General features: G+C 33.2%; 2 protein-coding genes and 1 pseudogene across 4 annotated transcripts; all 3 read right to left on the bottom strand.

Moving 5' to 3' along the window:
- Window positions 1-11908: 11908 nt before the first annotated feature.
- On the bottom strand, window positions 11909-13944 carry LOC106437606 (ran-binding protein 1 homolog b). The gene is made up of 4 exons (XM_013878514.3): window positions 13638-13944; window positions 13404-13555; window positions 13199-13324; window positions 11909-12449 (listed from the first exon to the last, which is right to left on the bottom strand). The coding sequence occupies exons 1-4, from the start codon at window positions 13796-13798 to the stop codon at window positions 12223-12225; spliced, it is 666 nt and encodes a 221-aa protein (XP_013733968.1). The 5' UTR covers window positions 13799-13944; the 3' UTR covers window positions 11909-12222.
- Window positions 13945-14753: 809 nt separating this feature from the next.
- LOC106437607 (protein transport protein SEC13 homolog B) lies at window positions 14754-16993 on the bottom strand. Of its 3 annotated transcripts, none has more exons than XM_048774416.1 (2): window positions 16791-16993; window positions 14754-15898 (listed from the first exon to the last, which is right to left on the bottom strand). In XM_048774416.1, the coding sequence occupies exon 2, from the start codon at window positions 15874-15876 to the stop codon at window positions 14971-14973; it is 906 nt and encodes a 301-aa protein (XP_048630373.1). In that variant the 5' UTR covers window positions 15877-15898; window positions 16791-16993; the 3' UTR covers window positions 14754-14970. The 3 variants fall into 3 exon arrangements, with proteins under 3 accessions (XP_048630373.1, XP_048630367.1, XP_048630375.1); XM_048774410.1 differs by having other exon boundaries at window positions 14754-15901; window positions 16791-16988; XM_048774418.1 differs by having other exon boundaries at window positions 14754-15895; window positions 16791-16949.
- A 1504-nt stretch (window positions 16994-18497) lies between these two features.
- Window positions 18498-20086, bottom strand: LOC106441711 (annotated as a pseudogene).
- Window positions 20087-21747: the final 1661 nt, after the last annotated feature.

Below are 21747 nucleotides of genomic sequence, written 5' to 3'. Positions count from 1 at the left end.
TTTTTAACTTTAAATTATTATGTGTTGATAAACTTTATCTAATAAATATTTTTTTTTGTAACAAACTTTATCTAAATAGTAATATCTAATATTCTCTTAAGAAATATTTTATTGAATGCTAGACAGAAAATAAATAAGTTTTTTTGGTAACTTACACCTGTTAATTATAACATTTTTTTTCTTTGGCTAATTTATTAGCTAGTTTTATGTATGAGGAAAATATTTACATGTTTTAAATTGATATAACTGTGAATAGGTTATCAGCAATTTACTTTCTTGCCGACATGTGAACTCTTCTATTGGTTTTCGTATTTTGATTGTGTTTGAAGAGTTTGTTTGGGCTTGTTGTCGGAAAAGCTGTAGGTATTGCTGGATTGAAGTTTTGAGGGATGATCTAGCCAGCGGTTGCTGATGGCGATAATGATGAGGTCTCCAGCTTGTTCGACGATTCGGGCTGTGACATAAACACTTCATCCTTTGGCCATGTTTTTAGAATGGTTGTTTCATCTATCCACAATGTATCTATTTTTTGGTTCAGTTATGGTTTTTTGTTGTAGTTTTTCTTAATTTGTAGCATTGTAGTTTGTTTTATTTTGTATTCCTCGTATTATTTCTATATTTTTGTAGAAACAATTTAGTATAAAATTTAACATTTACACTTCAAAAAATAAATAAAGTAAAAATAATCATGTAATAATGGTTTAATGGCATGTGAGTTTCGGATTGATAAGCAATCTATATTCGAATAGACCCCATTATACTTCATCAAATAACCACGTAGATGTAGTTTCATTGCTTAGAATCATTTGAATATCTGAAAAGAAGGTCCATCCGTGGGTTACATTTTCTTTTAGAAATTAGTCTAAATCATTTTATAAATATGGAATACCCCAAATTAAAAAATAATAATAATAATGTGATAAAAATAAAAATACATAAAAGCTTGAAATTTCCAATCAGATTCAAAAATAAAAAGATTGCTAATTACACGAACAATATACAACCACATGGTTACACATCTAGAAAAAATATTATATTAAACAATACATAAACTATATGTATTTCATGATAGTAACAATAAACTAATTCTTGTTATATTGTTAAAACCATAAATATAATTTTGATATCAATAAATTATGTCGGATTTGAAGTTTGTCACCCAATAAAATTTTCTTTGAAAACCTAATCATAACATATATCCATATAATCAAAAATAAAATAAACATACATAGATCAAATATTCAAAATATAATCTTATACATAAAAATGAGATAATATGTTAAAATATGTTAAGCATCATGAAAATAATAGGATTATAAGTCCAATATAATTTTATGGCTTTTAGAATTATGTTGATGGTGTTAACAACATAACACATAATTATTCTTGGATATTGTCGTGTAATTTATATAGTTCATGTAGTTTTAATATATTATTTTATCTATATATAGTCATCTGATAGTACTGTTTGTATAGTTAATAATCATTTTTCTAATGATATAGCATAGGTTGCAAACAACTATTTTGAACAGCAATTCTCTTCAATAGCCTAACTACATCACCTAGCTGTGTAACAAGATGGCTAGTTAATTGTGGGCTGTAATCTTCGTTACTTAACCGTGATATTTATTCACAAATAAATGTCTTAATTTATTTATCGCACAATTGTATAGAGGTCTACTATTATAACATAGATGATAACATAGTAATCAGTAAAATATCTAAATGTTTTTTTTTTTCTTTTGTGAACCAAGAGGTAATTCAGGCCTTATAGACCGACTAATTCTTTCTAGGGCAGGAGACAAGAACCGGTTATTTTATATATTTTTAAAAAGTCATCAAGCATATTTGAATTACGGATCTCTAACATAGACATGGGCGGACAGGGAAAAGGACCTATGGGGACACGTGCCCCCATTTGCTTTTTTTTATTTTCTTAACAATTAGCTTAATATTTTACAAGTGCCCCCAATTTAAGAAATATGTATAGTGAGAAAATGTATGTGTGTCCCCAATTACATTTGATCCTAGATCCGCCCCTAAACATAAGTGTCCCCAATGTATTGTTCAGTCAACTTAAATGATGAATTCTTCAATTTTTATCCAAGTGAAGATGCAAATATAGGTTTTCAAATCTCGATTCTGTCATCAAAGAAAAGTCAGTATACTTCTACGAATGAGTAATTAGCATATGGAAACATAGGTAAGTTCATCCAAGAAAATAAATCTAATTTTTATCATTTAAAATAGTTATGCATCTTCTTCTTCTTTTTCAGAATAGTCCTTGATTTAATACTTAAAAATAAATATTGTTAATTTTTTGCTAGTTGTTGCATTTAACTGTCAGTGTTTTTACGCATTATCATTTACAGTTTTTTAGTGAAAAATGGGTGGTTCAAATTGTATTATTAAGATATAAAAATAAAATTTCATATTGTTTGGATTAGTTTGGTTTCCGTTATGGGATGGAATCAGTTTTATTGCAAAACATATCTAATTTGATAGAAGTATTTTAGATTATAAAACTTGGAATGGACGCTTCTATTATCTTATATCTAATCTACATAAAACTCAGGTCACAGTACGTTTACGACAAGAAAACTATTTTTTAATTGAATAGTCAATTGAGAAAATCAAATGGATAGATTGGATCCTAGTCCAATTCGTTCACGTTCAGAGAGATAACTTATCCTATCACTCATCTGCCATTCTTCAAGCAAACCAATAGTATAATCATCTAAGTCTTAATATTTGCATAACTACAGTAACTTAAAATGCATAAATTATTTGAAACAGCAGTCAGTTGAATCTTACTTCTGAAATACCCAAGTACAGTTCTTTTTGTTGATGGATCAATGCTTATGTTTATATTCAGTGATAAATTAGAATATGTTACTTTTGACGTTAAAACAAACAGAATATTTTTTGAACACTAGAATATTTGAATATGTTAATTGGTATTGATGTTTTTTTGAAAAAATAAAAAATAAAAATTAACTCTGTGCTTTTCTACCGTAATAGAATCGATGCCTCGAGTCGAGATACAACCATCTGGTGCACTAAAACTTGGGACCATTAAGATAAGAACCAAGCAAATTGCATATTACATTATATATATATATAAATATTTATATATATATATATATGTATATAAAAATTACACAGAAGTTGTCACTATTAATTAAAGATATCTTTGTCAATATTTTAATGGTGACATCAATAATTCTTTTTTTGGGTTCTTCATCCAGCTGCCAGTATTCAAAAAAAAAATCTCTGAAAATATTTCATTGATTAGAAAGAAATATACATCAGCAAAATTAGCATATCAACAAAAGAATAATCAAGGCTAATGGAACATAACATCAAAACAAAGAACTAGCTAAAACAGAGGAGGATCTCTCATTGTCAAAAAGATAAGAGTGCCCAGAAGGATGGCTGAGAGCAACATAAGATTGCATTCGGTTTTGAAAAATCACATGTTGAACGATGAGATGAGCTTCTCTGTTAGCAGTATGATGTTCGCATACAACCTTCCATTGATCCAAATTTTCCAAAAGGAGATTAAGCTCCACCACTTTGAAGCTAAAGGATGACCACGCTTTTGGTCTATTAATTGCACCCACTAAGGTTCTTCCCATCTAAGTCAAACCAAACCTTCAAAAGCTTATGACTAAATACTTTCAATATATAGTCCACACAGGAGAGATGAAATGAGCTTCATTTTCCGAACCCACGGACCTGAAAGCCCCTCGGCTATGCATAGACAAGTCAAGATATTATCGGCATCATGCCATCTTTTGCATACCACACGTCGGCAACAAAATATTTCCAAATAAACATATTTAAGCACAATAATTACATCTTTTTGGTTAATAACGAGAATCTGTTGATAGTATGGTTGAATTAGAATAAATCTTGCTTTTCTTCTTACATTTTCTCACCAAAATTCAACATGCACGCATAAAGTGTGTAAACTGTTTAGTATAAAATTTCACGCGAAGTTCGTGTGAAATTGGAAAGCAGACCTAACTCTGTCTTAATTCTTGCAAATGCAGCTTGATTTTGAAGCTAAATCCTTTAACTTGTGGTTAACGTTGATTACCAAAAAAAACATGTGGTTAACGTGTAAATTAACAACCCATTTAGTGGTGAACCTAACTCAGCCATGTCGCTTTATAATTAGGTCAATATTAATTACAGAACTTCAATTCACTTGGTTCACTTACCTTTGATTTTCCTTGTTCCACGACTCTTTTTTTTTGTTTTTTTTTTCATACAAGAAACTCAGATGGCACATTTTTAAAGAAGAGTTGAAAGGAAAATGAACAAGCATAAATTTGGTTTTTTTCAACCGAAGAACATTATAAGTCAAGTTTTGAATTATCATTAACATGTTTCTTATTATGGAATAGCCATACACATTCGGAGTTCGGTCATATGTATCATACATGCGTGGGAACAAGAATATTCGTAGACAACTAATTTTAAAAATGTGACGTAAATGTCAAACTATTAGAAAAAATCTTACGATATTTTTTATTGAAAGATGACGTTTCTTTTTTCTGGAGCATGAATATTCATATATCTATAGGACTCCTGTTGACAATTAAAAACTATCTTAGGCCGGGGTATTTTGATCGGATTTAAGTCTATGTATTTTTATTTATACCAATAGGCCGGGTTACCGTTTAAGTTTAGGACAATTTATTAAAAATAATCCAAATTTTGAGAAATGAAAATCTATACCTGAAATTCAATCAAAAGTAAAATTAATCTAAAATAATAGTGCAATTACAACTATTTTTATGAATAAAAATATATAAAGACTTTTAAAATTATAGTCTTGAAAATTTTGCACGGGACAATGAAATCTTCTGAGAAGTCTAGTTATAAATCTAATTATAATTACTTTATAAATTTTTGAGAAAAAAATACTTTGATTGGAAATAAATTGAAATCATGTGAATATAAAAAATTCTAAATAATGTAAATTGAAAGTTAATAAGAATAAATAATTATGATACATATAAGTGAATATATATTGTAAGTCATTATTGTCCATTGGTTAGCATTTTTGTTACATATTCAAGTAATATTATATAGTTATATTTTGGATTCTTAAATATTTTTTGAAATTAAAATTTTGCATATAAGTGTTAAATTTTGTGTATATTAAACACTTTACAAATTGATTTTATTTTAATAAAGAGGTATTTCTAGTTATTTCAATTATTTGATTTTAGGCTCTAAGGATAAGAGACTTCGTAAAGAATTCGGCTAAGTTATTTTGTTTCCTATCCGTTTTGATTTTTTAAATCTCTTTGTTGTGAAATCTGTTATTAAATATAGCATAATTTAAAAATAATTGTAAATATAAAACAAGTAACAAGTATGAAAAAATTGCTACCTGGCTATATATTACTCGAAGACATTATTATTGCTATGAAAAGTAAATAATATTCATATATAGAAACATCCATGTTTTTGCTCATTATTATCTTCTGTAATGTGCACAAATATTACTTTTAGAGTGATTCCTGTACTCTTATAGTAGAGTAAACAAAAAAAAATCATATTTTTTTAATAGTATTATTTAACAAATAATTTTCAAAAACTCTATATACTTCTAAATAACTGACAAGTATTTACAAAGCAAGTAACAGAACATGACATAATGTACAAGTAAATCATTATTAAGCAAGTGCTTGAAATAACAAATGATTGTTTTTAACAAACAAAATACAAATCAAAATTTTGATGACTCGTTTAAAACAAGTCAAATATCAAATATAAGTAAAATAGCAAATATCAGGTCTGTGTGTGTTCCCATATTAGATGGTTGGTCCATCTGACTTTGAAAGGTACTGGATTTGATTTTGATACCCAGATGGCGATGTTTTAAAATAATTGAATTATTAATCTAGTTCCTAATAATTAATATACGAAATTTTGTTATTCAGCTAATAATTAATCAAGTTTCTGGAAGATTTTCTTTCGGGAAGATTGCACATAATGACTTTCACTATTAAAAAACTCGTTTCATAGCTAGAACATTTTTGATATATTTTGTACTTTTATTCATGGCTGATTTACAACATGTTTTCTATATATTTTGAAAACTAACTTTTATAGCAAATTACTAACTAGTTTATTATTTCTTTTTCCAAATATATTGAGAAAATTTGATCAAAATGTAAACTAGTTTTCCAGAATCATATATACCATCGGAAATATATCAGAATATATATAGTGTTACAAATTTAATTATAAATTTTCAAAAACTAATTAGTCTTTCTATGGGAATAGAAAAACAGACAAGTCCCAAAGGTTTTTTTTTTTGACAAAGGGTTAAGTCCCAAAGTTACGATGATAAATAATGTTACAAATGTGTCACCAGATTTGTGAGAAACATTGCTAAGGCATCAGCAGTCTACCAATTATCAAACGCATGAAAACTATTCTAATGATCTTAAAAATGGCGAACAAAATGAACTCAACAAGAGTTTGATTGTGGCCTGAAACGATCAGCTTTTATGATACTCTTATAATATCACAAGATTTTGATTGTGGGTGATCGTACTGATCTAATATTAGTTTTATCAAGTTTGCAGAACTTTTCTTATCGATTTCGCTATTGAGTTTACACTTACCTGCTGTATAGTATTCACATCGCCGAGAAGGTAAATAAACAGTACTCTTATGTTTTTTTGTTTTTTTGGTAAAATCAGTACTCTATGTTGCAAAAATGTGCGACTGATTCATGTTTGGCTTTACATTTTTGCTTCGGTAGAAATCAGAAAGCAAGTGAATAGTAAAAAATGGTTCGTATCAAGTTGGTGTAAAATTTTGTGATTGATTGAACAATTTAATTCTGTCGAGTTCACATTGCTGCTAGCCTGGTACAAACTCTCCAATAATTTAAAGAAACGTAAATGGACTGGACATATGCATGCACACGGTTGGGAATTATTTAAGAAAATGTAACTCAACAACCAAATCTTGTAAGTGTCCTGTCATTTGGTGGGGTCCATCCGTACCATCTCTTAAAATAAAACTCAAAGTACATGCATGTAAAAGTGGATCGGAATAATTGCACTCCCAAAACAAACAAAGGCTACTAGAAAATATATGCAAAAATAAAAGAACAGAAAGAAGAAAAAGTGAGATTGCGTGTGTAAAAAGTAAAGTAGCCAGAAAAAAAAGAAGAAAAAAGTACAAAAGCGTCCCTTTGATAGATGTATTGTGTTCAAAGTTCTGTATGATGTTTCTATGAAATTTCTAGATTTGATACCATAATCAATATACTCGGATCCGATAGACCTCAATACCTCATAGGAAGGTTCTCTGAACACTTTAACAACTAGTATAAGAAATAGAGTTCAATACAAAATATTAAATTACAAATAAGGTTTTTTTTTTTTTTTTTTTTTTTTTTTTTTTTTTTTTCGAATTACAAATAAGGTTTATTGTTTAGTTTCGTTTTAGACATTCGTATCTAATTATAATTTACTAGGTCTTTTAACCGCGCTACGCGCGGTTTACACTCTTAATTTATATATTTTACACATGTAAAAAATATTTTATTTTGATAATAAACGTATAACTTTTCAAGTTTCCAATAACTTTTGACAATAATATTTTAATAAAAATATTCTTAAAATTTGTAACTTATACTATTAAAACTGAAATACAAATAGAACTATCTTTCTTTTCAACAAACTATTACATTAATTATATTTCTATTTTTCACTCAGTTTAATAATTTCATTAATTATAGAAGAATTTTCATGTTTACCACTTTCTTGGTATCATTATTCATGCTACCACCACTAAATAGACATTTTTTAAAATATTTTTTTCATTAAGTAGCAAAAGACTTTTCTACCTTTGTTTTATATATATATATATTTAACAAATAATTATTTAAATAAATAATAATAAAAATAAACTTTTAATATTTTCGAGTTATACTTTTTCAAATTCAAATTTTATATATAAAAAATGATATTTTTCAAAATTTCTTTTTGAAAATCAAAAATTATTTTTGAAACTATTTTTTAAATTTTTTTATTTGTTAAATATTTATTTATATATTTATTAGAATCCTAAATTTCACATTCCAAAAATCCTACCCCACCCCTCCATTTTAAAACCTAAGTCTAGATTAGTTAACCCTAGGGTTATAATATTTTTATTAGTTTACATAACTCAAACACATGTTTATGTGAATAAAATAATAGCTTAAATAAAAGTAATAAATATGTAATACAATTATTGTCACTTAATTTTTCACTCCAATTAACTATTTTACTAAATAAAAAATTCTTTATATTTCACTTAATTTAGTGAAACATATAAAAAATCTTTTTATTAGTTTACAAATCAGTAAGGCATGAACATTGGATACCCATTCAGATACGGGATATTCCTTCTCGGTATGTTTTTTTAATTTGGAATTAGATCCCGCTTGGATATTTTAAATTTATGTGTGGTTTCCAGTTGGGTCCTTCCGGGTCTGGATAAGTTCGGTTTTAATGTATAGAAGAAACTTAAAAATATTTAAATAACCAATGTATCTAAAACGGGTTTAGATATTTGTATCAAAACTAACTATATTACTTGATTTAATTCAGATCTTTTGAATACAATTAGTTATATGCCGATACATTTAAAATATATAACACCAGTTATGAATAACAAATATCAATGTATACAAAAGTAAGAACCAATATATAACACCAGTTGTGAATAACAAATATCAATGTATACAAAAGTAAGAACCAATATCAGAATGGCCGTGCGGATCAAGCTCTAGTATATTATTATTAGCTAATTAAAATGCTTAGAAAACTTGAAATATGTATCTTTTGACACAAACTTTTCTAAAAACACATATATTTCTGAAACAAAAGAGTTAACTCAAAACATATATCTTACGATTACAACTGGTTTTTCCAAAAAAAAACTTATATTGATTCAAAGTTAACACATATTAAAATTTTAAGTATATATTTTATACAAATATACTATTGTTAGGTCCTCTTAGATGAAGAACCTGTGATTGTGATGCTCTTACGCTTTTTTAACAGCTTTAGAATTGCTGATGAAGCACGTTTGTTGATGTTTCATTGCTTCCTTTTTTCAACTATCTCTATCTCTTGATTGATTTGTAACTCCATTAGCTCATCCAATAAATTTGTTTGCCAGACTCTATTACTGAAACATGGAAATTGTATGGGACAACGCCCAGAAGAATAAAGAGAAATGCAGCACCTGCAAGCATTTCCTGAAGATGTCTAGATTAGACGCATTGACGGATTTGATACTTTCTTGTGATTTTTTTTCATCACGTTAACATCAAGAAATTGTTTTTTGAAAAAAAGAGAACAATAACCCAGACTTGCCTAGAACTAACGCTTGGATCTACCGTTTGAATATGGCTTTTCGAAAGTAAAACACCGTGTAGCACCCTTCCATCAATGATGGTTTCTATAGTGCAACCTAAAGCGACGTTCTCACTAACCATGGCTTGAAAATCAATTTCATTGATCAATCTAGCCTATGCTCAAAGGGATATTCTCTCTTTCCTGCAATAAAACTATATACAACAACTGAGTGATTCCAATTCCGGCTTAAGAGTTCCGTGTTAACACACTTTGATCAAGGCTAGCTCTGGCAACACTGACGTGACCAGATCGAGGTGCTTCCCTGAAGTTTCCAATTTCTTCCATACAAACCTATCTGGAAAACATGACCAGAAACTATATGAAGACATAGATACGAACACGTTAAAGAAGATGTGACTCAAGAATGCTTTTCGGACCTGTATCAAGGATGTGAACACATGAAAGGTAATAGTTATCCAATATGAACACTGCAGGAGAGATAATAGTTATCAATATGAACACCAGAGGTTTCATGTAAAGCGAGTTTATTGAAACAACATGTCAACAATAAAGACATAGACTTTTAATAATTTGAGTTCTATATTCAAATATATCCAATAACGTAAAAGTTTAAGGAAAAAACACCAAATAAATGCAATAAGAGGCGCCCTCGTAACCATACCTGAGTGCAAAGAACATGGAAACCATTGGAATCTACCATCTCCCTCCCACTTACATCTCTTTCATCAAATGCTTGAACTATCTTTACTTCCACTTTAATGATCAGTTTGTTCATCTCAAAAAAGCCATTTTCATGAACCTTTTTGAGAGACTCAGCCGTTGGCCTTCCCCATGATAGGGCATGAACGAAAACTAATTGGGCACAATTCTGTAAAACTTATGTAAGAAAAATTAATTTAAACAATCAGATATATAAGATATTTACCATGTGTTCTTAGGATTTTTTTGGCTGATTGGTTTAACAAAATGAAGGCAAGAACAACGCATCAAGACAGGTTTTCTAAGATTACATACCTATGCAGATGTAGTTCGGAGAAAGTAACCTTTGCAGATGTAGGATCAATATAATTGATGAAAGAAAATATGAACATAAATCCAAAAGGTCAAAAAGAGTCAATAAACCAAACCAAATATATGAAAAGATACTTAATCTCGCCACCATCATCTTCGGCAACCTTGTTGTCTGACACATCCCGTCACTGCCGCTCAAAAGCCTACATTATCTATCTTTAGCCGAGAACAAATTCACGGGCGAGATCTTGGAGCTCTTCTCCGGAGCTTGTGATTCTAAGAGTTTTGCTTGGGAAAAAAAATTAATTTGATGGTTTATAGATGATCCAGGAAGATGCAATATACATACAGTTACAATAAAGAAGGGAATTAAAAACGTAGATGAAACAATTAAAGAGACGGAATGAGATGAGACGAAGGAGGAAGCGAAAAGGCCAGAAGTTGTATACTTTACTGCGATAAAAACTGAAGAAAGAAGGAGGCTTTTGGAGATGGGACAGCTGGCTATTTACTATTGGTCTGAATTTCCAATCCTACGTGGACGCGCTTAGAAGGCTTGATATCCTGCTTTTAGTATTGTTAGATAGTCTTTGGTAGATTGATCAGGTTAAAAGGCCTACATGTGACAAATCAGCATCATGCATTAATGGGTTCCCAATTTTTGCGATCCAGTTTAGTAAAAGTCAGATTAAAGCCAATGCCACTATCACCCCAAGAATACCATCATGGGTCCTGTCAACTAATGTGACACATGACCGAACCTGAATCGTTATTTGTCCCATTGTAATAATTCACAATCTAGAGGGCTTATCCATACCATATCTAAGCCGGTCTTGTCGCTTCATTCCATTTTTACCATTTTACTGACTAATTATAAGAGTTCTATCTACCCCCTAATTTTTTTTTAAAATTGATCATTTATTAGGCCGATTGTAACGTTATGAACATTCCAACCCGGTCCATCCTGATCTGATCAGATAGCTAGGTGTCGGTCATATCACAACTAGTGCTTGGTTGTGGATCAAACCCGACAACCCACAGATTGAGTGATTTTTTTTGATTCAAGAAATTTGACTTGTTTAACCCGCAACAAGAAAATATAAAATCTACATCCGTCCGCTTAAACTTGCGGATGACCCACGAGTAATTTTAATAATAATAAAATTGTTATTTTAAATATTTTTTAAAATAATAACAAAAATCAATTTATAATTAAAATTAAATATTTTTTATTAATAATATTTTCTTCCTAATTTTTTGTGGTTCAATTTCGGCTGACCCGCATAAAAAACTCTTGACCCTTACCCGCATCCGCCAATCAACTTTTTTTCAAATCACTCGACCGCACCAACCACGCGGCGGATCCAACAGGGCAGAACCCGCCAATAATGACTCAAATTCCCAGCTCTAATCACAACCGTCTATCTCTAGCCCAATATTGATCGGATGATCCGGTTTTGAAGTTCTTATAGAACTGCAATACACTAATCTAATGTAACACGCCTTGTTTAATAAAAAAGACACAATCCAATGCATACATTTTGAAAAATCAAAACAAAGGGATATTCTTTCCACATAACGAATCCCAAAACAACCCCAGAACCTCTCATATGTGTCACATGTGATACTCTTGTGACACTAACATATAAACTCGACACGACTCAAAAAGTGAACATGATGACACTGACAGAACATGTATCAATTTCAAGAAAAAGAAAAGAAAGCCAAGTTATGCGATGGATTTAAAACATATCAGGCTGTAAATTAACTAGCCTCGTGTGTTTGTTGTATCAATGCATGCATCTTACGCAGAGGGCACAGACTCGTCGGTTTTCTTTTCTTCAACAGCTTTCTCTGCCTCTGCTGATGCTACCTTCTCGACTGGTTTCTCTTCCTTCTTCTCCTCGGTGTCCTTCTCTTCCACTGTCAACTTCTCAAGAAGACCAGCAGTATCAGAAGCCTCTTTACTCTCTTCTTTCTCTTCTTCAGAATCGGCAACTTCCTTGAACTTTTGCATAAATGCTTTGCAGTCTGATAACGGTATTGTAAACAAGACTTGATTATTTATACAAGGTAGAAAGATTTTTAAAAACACAAACAATAAATCACATGAAACAGTTTCCAATACTACACGTCTACTACACCAGCTCATTCCCAAGCTACACTGAGACAGCCAATATAAACACTAGAGCTTTCGACTGCTTTTAGTCTATCCAGATCATACACTTGAACCTACACAAATGTCCAGATACCTCTAGTTGGATTGCCACCTTTAAAAGGCTACCATTAAGCAAACAACCATGATACCCTTCAACAATTACTGATTAGTGCAAGGGAAAATAACTCAAAAACAAGTAAAAACTCTAAAATGGGTGATACTATAAGCTTGTAGACCTGAACATCCAAAACATGTGACCAAATGGAAATATCACCAAGTTCAAGATCCTCCAGTGACCTAAGCCATAAATTTACAGTATCTACACTCTAGACTCTGGAAAAAAAGATTAGTGATAGCTCATAAGGTTTAAGCTACTATAAGTATGCCACACATACACAAGGGAAAAATCCAGACTCACACTCAACTGACGCAAAGTGGATTAAAAAAAGGTTTAAGCTTTGGGGAACATCCAAAACATGTGGTCATACTAAAATTCAAGATCCTCAAATGACCTAAAGGTTTAAAGCTACTTTTAACTATGCTACAATGAGAACAGTGCTACCACAAGCAAGAATCACACAATGAGATCCAAACACACACAATGAGACTGATTCGAACTCACTCTCAACAGAAGCAAACCGGATACAGAAAAGCTCATCCTTCAACTCCCCATCGGAGAAATCACGAGCGTGCCACACACAAGACTTATCATTCCCAGCGTGTTCCTGAACACTCATCCCCGACGTAACTGCACACAAGGAGAAGAATCAAACAATGAGAATAACACAAACACAGATCCATCATTAAAAAATAGTCACGATCGGTACCGAGATGATTAGCACAGATCTTGAGAGTTTTGGACTGCCTCATAACGAGACGGATCTTCCCAGACTCCTTATGCTTCAAGAACTTGACCGTACCAGCGCCTCTCTCCTTCCACTGACTCCCATCTTTATCGAACCTATACAGCTTCGATTTCCTAACAGATTCGCAAAAAAAAAACAATAATCAACAACCACGATCAGATCTAGAACCGATCTAGTAGGAGGAGTAGAGTTTACAGATCGAGGATTGCGTCTTCGTTTTCTTCGCCGGTAGTGACGGCGACTTCTTCGAGTTTGATGATGGGAGCGACCTGAGCGCCGGTGTCTTCGTCCTCGTTGGCTCCGGACTCTTCTTCGTCTCTGTGCTCGCGCTCCGGCTCGTTGCTGATGCTCGCCATCTTATCAGATCAGATCGAAGCTTTGCTGGTTGTTGTTGTTGGATTACAGAGTGGGCGTAGGAGCTAGCTAGATTGGAGGAGAGAATGTTGGGAGAGTTTCTGTTGACGGAAAATGATTTGTTTTTTTATAAGAGAGAGAGACGGCGCTTTGTTGGAAATGGATCTTTGATTTAAATGGGCCTACGTCACGTTTATTCCGGAGAGCTGAATATGGTGGACTGTACTGGATCCATTCTGGAAAGCTGAGTATGCAGAGCTCAAATTGAATTAATTTGATTAGGGGGCATATGCATTTGTCTTTTCAAATCGGAATTTGAGTTAGTTCTTATCAGTGTTCAAAAAAAAAAAAAAAAAAAAGAGTTAGTTCTTATCAAAGAAAGTTCAAGAAATCTGTAAGAGATAGTTCTGCGTTTCTTAAGAAATTATTGATTATGTAAATTAGACCGATTTTTTTAATATTTAAACCATTTTTTTAGGAAAAAATGTTTCGTTTAAATACTGCTTAGGCGGACGTCCAACTGTTGCGAACATAATTTTTTAGAAAACTGGTTCTTATCATATATGATTTTCAGATAGAAACGTTTTGAATACATTCCATGGAATTTCCGATTGGTTGTACTCAGGTTTCAAATCAGTTCCAATTTTTTTTATACATGTAAATATTTGAAAAACATATTAGTCCTTTTTCTTGGATACTTTGGGAAATTCTTTAAATTTATCTTGTTACAATTATTTTGTTACAACTAGATCATAAATAAAAATAATCATGAGTATACGGATTTTGGGACTGAATGTTTCAAACAAAAAAAATTTAGATTAATATTTGTTCACAAAATTTCAAACACAAGACTAAACTTGACATTTTTTTTCCTAACCGAATCCAGTTAAACCAGTATGCTAAAGTCAAATATGACACAACAAGAACATCATGTGTCGAAAGATTCAGGTAGTCCAGTTTAAAACTAAGATAATATATTTCATGAAGATAGTGTTTCAAAAGGGGAAAACAAAAGAAAAAGTCGCTAGGAAAGTTGAAAATGTCCAAAATGTTCCAAACCCAAATTGAGAAAAAACCACATCCACATTCCCTCAGATAGACCACCAAACCAGCCTGAGAAAAACGATTCTTTTGAAAGAAGACTTTAATTCAGTAAAGGAAACAGCGAAACATATCATTCCAGAACGGTGACTTGTTCCCACTCTCCATCAACAGCCTCTTTCCACACCGTCACGTTGTTGTTCCCATCGGACACGGCCAACATGTTACCTGTCAACGACCACGACACCCGCCACACTGGAGTCATAAAGTCCTTCAGAATCTTACCTTCCCATTGCTCACCTTCTTTCCCCACAGTCCATATGATCACTTTCCCATCCTGTGAGCCACTGGCTATGGTGGACTTAGGGAGACCCAAGTTCGGTGCCCAAGCCACATCACGAACCCAATCAGTATGCTTCTGAAGAGCCGGAAAGCAATCCATCTTCCACGACCCGTTTGAGAGCTTCCACACTTTCACAGTATTATCACACCCACCGGAAGCCAGCTTGTAAACCGGATCAAGCAAGCCAGAGCTGACAAGAGCACCAGGGGAAGTGGCAGGTGCCCATGAGACAGAAGTGACTCCAACAGGATGCGCTTGGTCAATCTTCGTCGTGTCCCAGCCACCATCAGCACGGCCTGTGAATACCGAAATGTTTCCGTCGGATGACCCACAAGCCAAGGATAGTCCGAGGTCATGAGGAGCCCAAGCGATGGAGTTGACAGAAGATTTATGGTCCGTGAAGACATGAGCTTGGGTCCACTGGTTTTGGCTGCCTTCTTTCCAGAGTATGACCTGACCGTCATAGGAGCATGAAGCAAGGAATGATCCAAACTTAGGGTGGGCCCACGCGACCTGCCAGACAGGACCACGGTGGCCGGTTAATGTAGCTAGGTGCTGGGATCCACCGTTGTTGCTGACTCCGGTTATCTTGATGGTGCAGTCAGATGAGGCAGTTGCAACTCTCTTTCCGTAGTAGTCCATTTGCACATCATGGACCATGTCCTCATGACCTGTTTCAATCTTCTGACCCGGCATGTTTCCGGAATGACTTTTCCTGCTTCTTTACAGAACAAACAGCAAAACAAGCCGTAAAAACACAGTTCATGGAAGAAACAAGATCACAAAACATCTTACTTAGTTGAAACAATGTACATCTCATACATGATACATACGTATAGGATACCAATTCACACCAGAAGCAAGGTAAATTACAAAACTTTCAACACAAACGAATCTGCAACATGAAAAAAAATCTATAAAACTACGTGTTCTACCAGGAAACAATGAGGCATAAGCTAACATAAGCAACGCAATGAATGTTGGTAATGAACACAAAAAGCTTGACAATATTCCACAGAGCACTTTCGCATGTTTTCCAGTGGCTTTCAATCTCAGTGAAGTATAATAACATCTTACACATAGATGATGTTCACATAACTACGCGTTCTCTAGACAGTTCGATGAGCAGCATATCTCATAAGCTCACACATGTAATCACATTATAAATAATAAAGAGACCACTAACAATGTACCATTCAATCCTCATAGATCAAATTTCAACCTCAACTAAAAAATCACGACTGATCAAACGTCACAGGGGCCAATTACACAATACTGTATAAGAGATTAACAATAGATCCGAGTAGTAAATCCTCAGATCGAGAATCTAGCCGCAGATCGATTCGATTCAAACACAAAGATCTAAGCTAAGATATCGAATCCAAAGCAGAACCAAATCGATTCAAATGTTGAGAGATAGCTGTAGAAATGAGATTCAATTAGATGGATCACGAGGTCAGAGTCACGATACAAAATAGATCAAACGAAGATTAATCACGCTGAGAAATCAATCACAGATTAGAACAGAAACCTAGCTTAGATTTACCGAGACAGCGCAGAAAATCGAGAAAACGAAATTCGCAGAAGTAGCTCAGGGAAGAGATTCGTACCTGAAGGAGCGGTTGGTCGACTAAGAGACGCCGAGTGTGAGTTGGAGAAGAAGATCGACAGAGAAGAAAACGCTAGGGGGAAGCGATGGATAGTTTTTTTCTGTTTCTAAAGAAAAAGAAAAATAGATCTAGCGAAATAATCTAAACCGTAGTCCAGACTCTAAACCGGGTGGGTAGACTAGAGATATTTTATTAAAAAGCGGTTATCACCGCAGCTTAATTATGAGCCATAGTTTTTATGAGTCTTAACTATTTTCTTCTCGACCTTGGTTTGACCCTTTTTTGGTTCTAGAGTTTGTATAAACCGATCTCAAAACTAATTACAGAGTAATCTAAACCGTGGCCAGCCAGATTAAACCGGACGTTCAAATAGATGAGAGTCAACGCCCATGTTTTTTTTTTCTGAACCTTTTTGGCTATTTTTTTCTTTTCTTTTTTTAATCATCTGATTATAGATGAAATACAGAGCTAACGGAACATACGAAGCCCCCGAATCAAAAGCCTAAAACAAGGCAGCATAGAGTTTCATTTCTACGGAATTTCTATAGCATAATGCGTTTAGTCAATTGTTTTTTTCTTTTTTTGCTAAAAGTAGTCAATTGTTAGTCTCATTTAACAAAAATCATATCTTATATTCTCACGGATCTATATTGTAACTCTTAAGTATCATCAATGAATTTGATCTCTTCTACGTTACTTTGGTTGATGTGCACTTGCAATATAGTAGTATTATATAGGTTAATACGTTGTCGTCAACTTCCACTGTTTACCATGTTCTTGTTCATGGAAACGCACAAACCATTCGATTCGCCTTTCGGAAAGTCCCCATATAAGTGATTCCTCGCTGAATGATCTCGTTGGGGCCAACCTAAAAGTGCATTTTGTTTACTCCCTAGCAGTCAAACATTTCATTCCTGAGTTCAACAAAAATCCAGCAAATTCAATGTTTTAATTGTTTGGCATTCCCGAAGACTTTTCCCAAATTGTATTATCATTGGACATTGGCTCTCTTATTAATATTACTATGGGTCAAACCTTCATTCAACTACGAAGCCTTCTCACGTTTACATGTTTCTTTTTTATATATGGATAACCTACAAAAGAGTCGTAAAAGGAAAAGGGTTGCTGGACTGCACTACCCTACCCACCTAGGTATTGGCTAAGTTGGCCAAGTATACATAATATGTAAATGTATTAAACATAAACTACAATACAATTATTATAAACTCGTAAAGAAATCAAATATTTAATATCCATGCAAAAATATATAATATTGGAATTTTAAGTACAATTATCCACTAAAAAGCAAAGAAAGTGTTGCACAAAAATAAAATAGAAAATGAAAAAAGGATATGCGATGAAGAGAGTGGAACACTCTAAAAGGTAGCGTATAATCTATGTTGATACCTTTCTCAAAATTGAAAACTTGTGGAGTTGTGGCAATCCAACATTGCCCACCACTTCATAGTCATATTCCATTTGCTCCTTATTTCTTTGTTTATTGTCTGGTTTTTAACATTGATAACGTTTATAGTTCACAGACTATGTTACCTAACTAGTTTATCTACACCACAACAAAATTAAAGAGAGGCAGGCAATTTCAGGTTGACCCCTAATCACTTAGTTTAGTAGGCCTAACTACACTACTTGCATGGTCTTAGTTCCTCTCTAACGACCTTCAATATATAATAAAAATAATAATACTTGGTCAAGAAGCTACCACTACCAAACCAAGATGGGATTTGTGTAGACGAGAGTTATCAACAAAAAGAGGCAACAGTTGAGAGTTAGGACGCTCATCACACCACGTAAAAGAGCTTTCAAGAAATAGATAGACCGATCCGAATCACATGCATTACCGAATAAAAAGTTAAGGCTGAGAATGAAAGAGATTTTTTCTCGCAACTTCTTCTTATTATTATATATTCATGATGATAACAAAAATATATAACACGAATAATAATGCTGTAAAACTTGACATATATCTGAATATTCTCTACCACAAGTAACAGCAATAGTTCACACGTCATCGCCGACGTGGATTCTTCATTTCCCGGCGGTCTAACGGACGTGTTCAATTCCGATTCTACCCTTGCTGAAACTAGATATTCCCCTTGTGCCCCTGACTCTTCGAAAGCATTGGCTCTCACCTCAATCCAACCGTTTGATTCCCATTTTGCCCCTCCGGTCGTCGCTAATTTACTCATCCTTGCCATCGCCGAAACCGTAGACTCAACTCTAGCTACATCGCTCACTTCATCTTCTTCGAAATCCGAGTTGACCCAGTCCAATACGCAACGCGGAGACGACTCGGTGACAAACGAGTGATGATCTTGACACAGAAACGGATGCTCCAGAAGCTGGCCGCAGCTCCATCTCTGACTCCGATCTCGTCTCAAGCATTTGTCCAAGAAATCGCGACCGAGCTCCGAAACTCCCGCCGGAATAAACGGCAGCTCGTTTGAATACCCGATCCGACTCAGCGAGTCGAATCCGTTATCTTCCCACGCTGGCTTTCTGGTGAGCATCTCGATGACGGTGCAACCGAGAGACCACACGTCACTCTCCGGTCCTTGGTACTCTCCCCTGATCACCTCCGGAGCCATCCAAAGCGGACTTCCACGCGGCGCAATCCCAGCCGTCTGTTTTTTAAATTCCATCGCCGATCCGAAGTCCGCCAGCTTAACGGAGCTTCCGCCGTTAACGACCAGAACGTTCTTCGATTTAACGTCGCAGTGAACGATTTCGTTAGAGTGAACGTGACCGAGAGCGGAGACGAGACACCATACGTAACGGCGGAGGAGAGTTTCGTCAACTACGGTTCCACCGTTTGACACGTCACCTTCCGGTAAATATTCTAAATGGAGATTCCTGAACGACGTCGTTCCTTCTTTGGACACGTCATCGCCGAGGAACCTCACGATGTGTGGGTGAGACTTCAGAGAGCGGAGGATTTCGATTTCGTTCTCGAGGGACTCTGATTGAGAAGGAAGACACGTGGCGAGATCTACTGACTTAACGGCGAAAACTCCTCCGTCGATCTTACGCATGGCTTTGGTTACCGTTCCGAAGCATCCTCTCCCGATACAAGAACCTCGAATCCACGAAGATGAAGAAGTGTTTGTGATGCTCTGTTTCTCCATGTGTTTTTGTTTGCTAACTAACTTTGCTGTGTAAATTATGAAGTACACACGACGGTATATATACGTGTGTGGAAGTGTCAAATGTGAAGGACAAATAAAGTTGCGAGTTTTATTAATTTCCGACGTGGACGTTTCTTTTCTACTTGTCTTTCTGACATTTGAAATCGTGAAGCCATTTTAAGCCATTTTAAAATAAAATAAAAAGTTTCCCACTTGGGAATTCAGAACAGTGGTGAACTCTCGAATTATTGATTATAATATTAGACAAATGGATAATTGGGAGAACGGTTTGATGAAGTCAGTACGACACTTGGTGATGTTCTTGGGATGTTCTGTAAGAAAACCGAGTACTTTCCATATCATCCTTATCCATAATAAGTTTCAAGTTGCGGTTTGATCAGGTCCGTTGATTCGTTACCTCTTAGACACTGTCATTTTATTTGAGTGTCGTATATAGAAAAGGTAACATATTTTTTTTTTTTTTTTTTGACAGCTAGAAAAGGTAACATATATCTTTGTAAAACACAACTTCATTTTAAATCATTTATTTCTTAAGAACAGAGGAAATATTATTTTGATTTAGTATTATTTCGGATTATGTAGATTTTATTTATTTTAGATCTGAATTCATTTTGAGTTCCAATATTACTAAGTTCACTTTAGATATTATATCAAAATAAATGCTCCATTTTTATAAATTTTAATAGAATTTTATAAGTTGAATATGTAAGATGTTTTCATATTTATATGCAACCTTTAATTTTATTAAAAACTGTAAGATTAGTGATATTTTATAATATATTTATAATTAGTTAAATAATTTTAATTTTAATTTTAATAACATTTTTAAATTTAAATTTAAATTATAATAACATTTTTATATAAAAATTAATTTCCTTAATTGTTGTGCTTTGAAATTTCATATATTTTAGAACATGGATGTACAGTTAAGTGTTTAAATTATTTTGTTTATGTCTGAATATTTTCTAGTATTAATTTGTACCTTTAAATTTGATATTTTGAGTTTTATCATTAGGGGTAGGCGTTCGGGAATCCGTTTGGGTTCGGTTCAGTTCTATTCGGGTTTTGAGTTTTCAGGATCAAATATTTCAGTCTCATTCGAGTATTTCTAAATTTCAGTTCGGGTCCGGTTTGGATCTTTACGAGTTCGGTTCAAGTTCGGATAATCCATTTAAATTATTTTAAAAATATTTAAATTCATTATATACTTTTGATTTTTCAAAATCTATGAACAAAATAATATATTCCATATAAATTTGAATAATATATGTTAAAATATCTAAACTTAACATATAAATTCGTTTAATTTGAAAATTTGTATAGAAATCAATAGATATTTTAAGTATTTTTGGTGTTTTGAGTACATTTTAACTATTTTAGACATTTACTTTTAAATATTTTTATATATTTTCAAGTATTTTGGACAATTTCAAAATATCTTGTATATTTTGGATGTTTTTTAATATACATTAAATCCATTTTTTTGACATATTTAGATATATAAATCTATTATGAATACATTCGGGTACCCGAAATATTTTAGTTCGGGACAGGTTCGGTTTCGGTTATATAAATACTAAAATTTTGAACCCATTCGGATATTTAATCAATTTCGGTTCGGGTTCGGTACTACTTTTTCGGATAAGATTTGGTTCGGTTCTTCGGATTCAGTTTTTTTTTCAGCCCTAATTATCATGTTTACTTTACAAATGTCAAACTTACAAAAATATTAAAATGGATAAGTCAACGGCTCTTGTTTTTAGGCTGTCTCATTACCTTTTTCAACCATAACT

This window comes from Brassica napus, chromosome A3 (genome assembly GCF_020379485.1).
Source record: "Brassica napus cultivar Da-Ae chromosome A3, Da-Ae, whole genome shotgun sequence".
In the NCBI taxonomy this organism is placed as follows: Eukaryota; Viridiplantae; Streptophyta; class Magnoliopsida; order Brassicales; family Brassicaceae; genus Brassica; species Brassica napus.
The sequence above is the reverse complement of the archived record's forward strand: the minus strand, read 5'-3'. Positions and strand labels throughout refer to the sequence as shown.

Coding starts and splice junctions, on each gene's coding strand:
- LOC106437607 (XM_048774416.1), bottom strand. CDS start 15,876: ATGCCGGGTCAGAAGATTGAAACAGGTCATGAGGACATGGTCCATGAT.
- LOC106437606 (XM_013878514.3), bottom strand. CDS start 13,798: ATGGCGAGCATCAGCAACGAGCCGGAGCGCGAGCACAGAGACGAAGAA. Junction 13,556..13,637: donor GAAGACGCAATCCTCGATCT/GTAAACTCTACT, acceptor CGAATCTGTTAG/GAAATCGAAGCTGTATAGGT. Junction 12,450..13,198: donor CCGGTTTGCTTCTGTTGAGA/GTGAGTTCGAAT, acceptor TACCGTTATCAG/ACTGCAAAGCATTTATGCAA.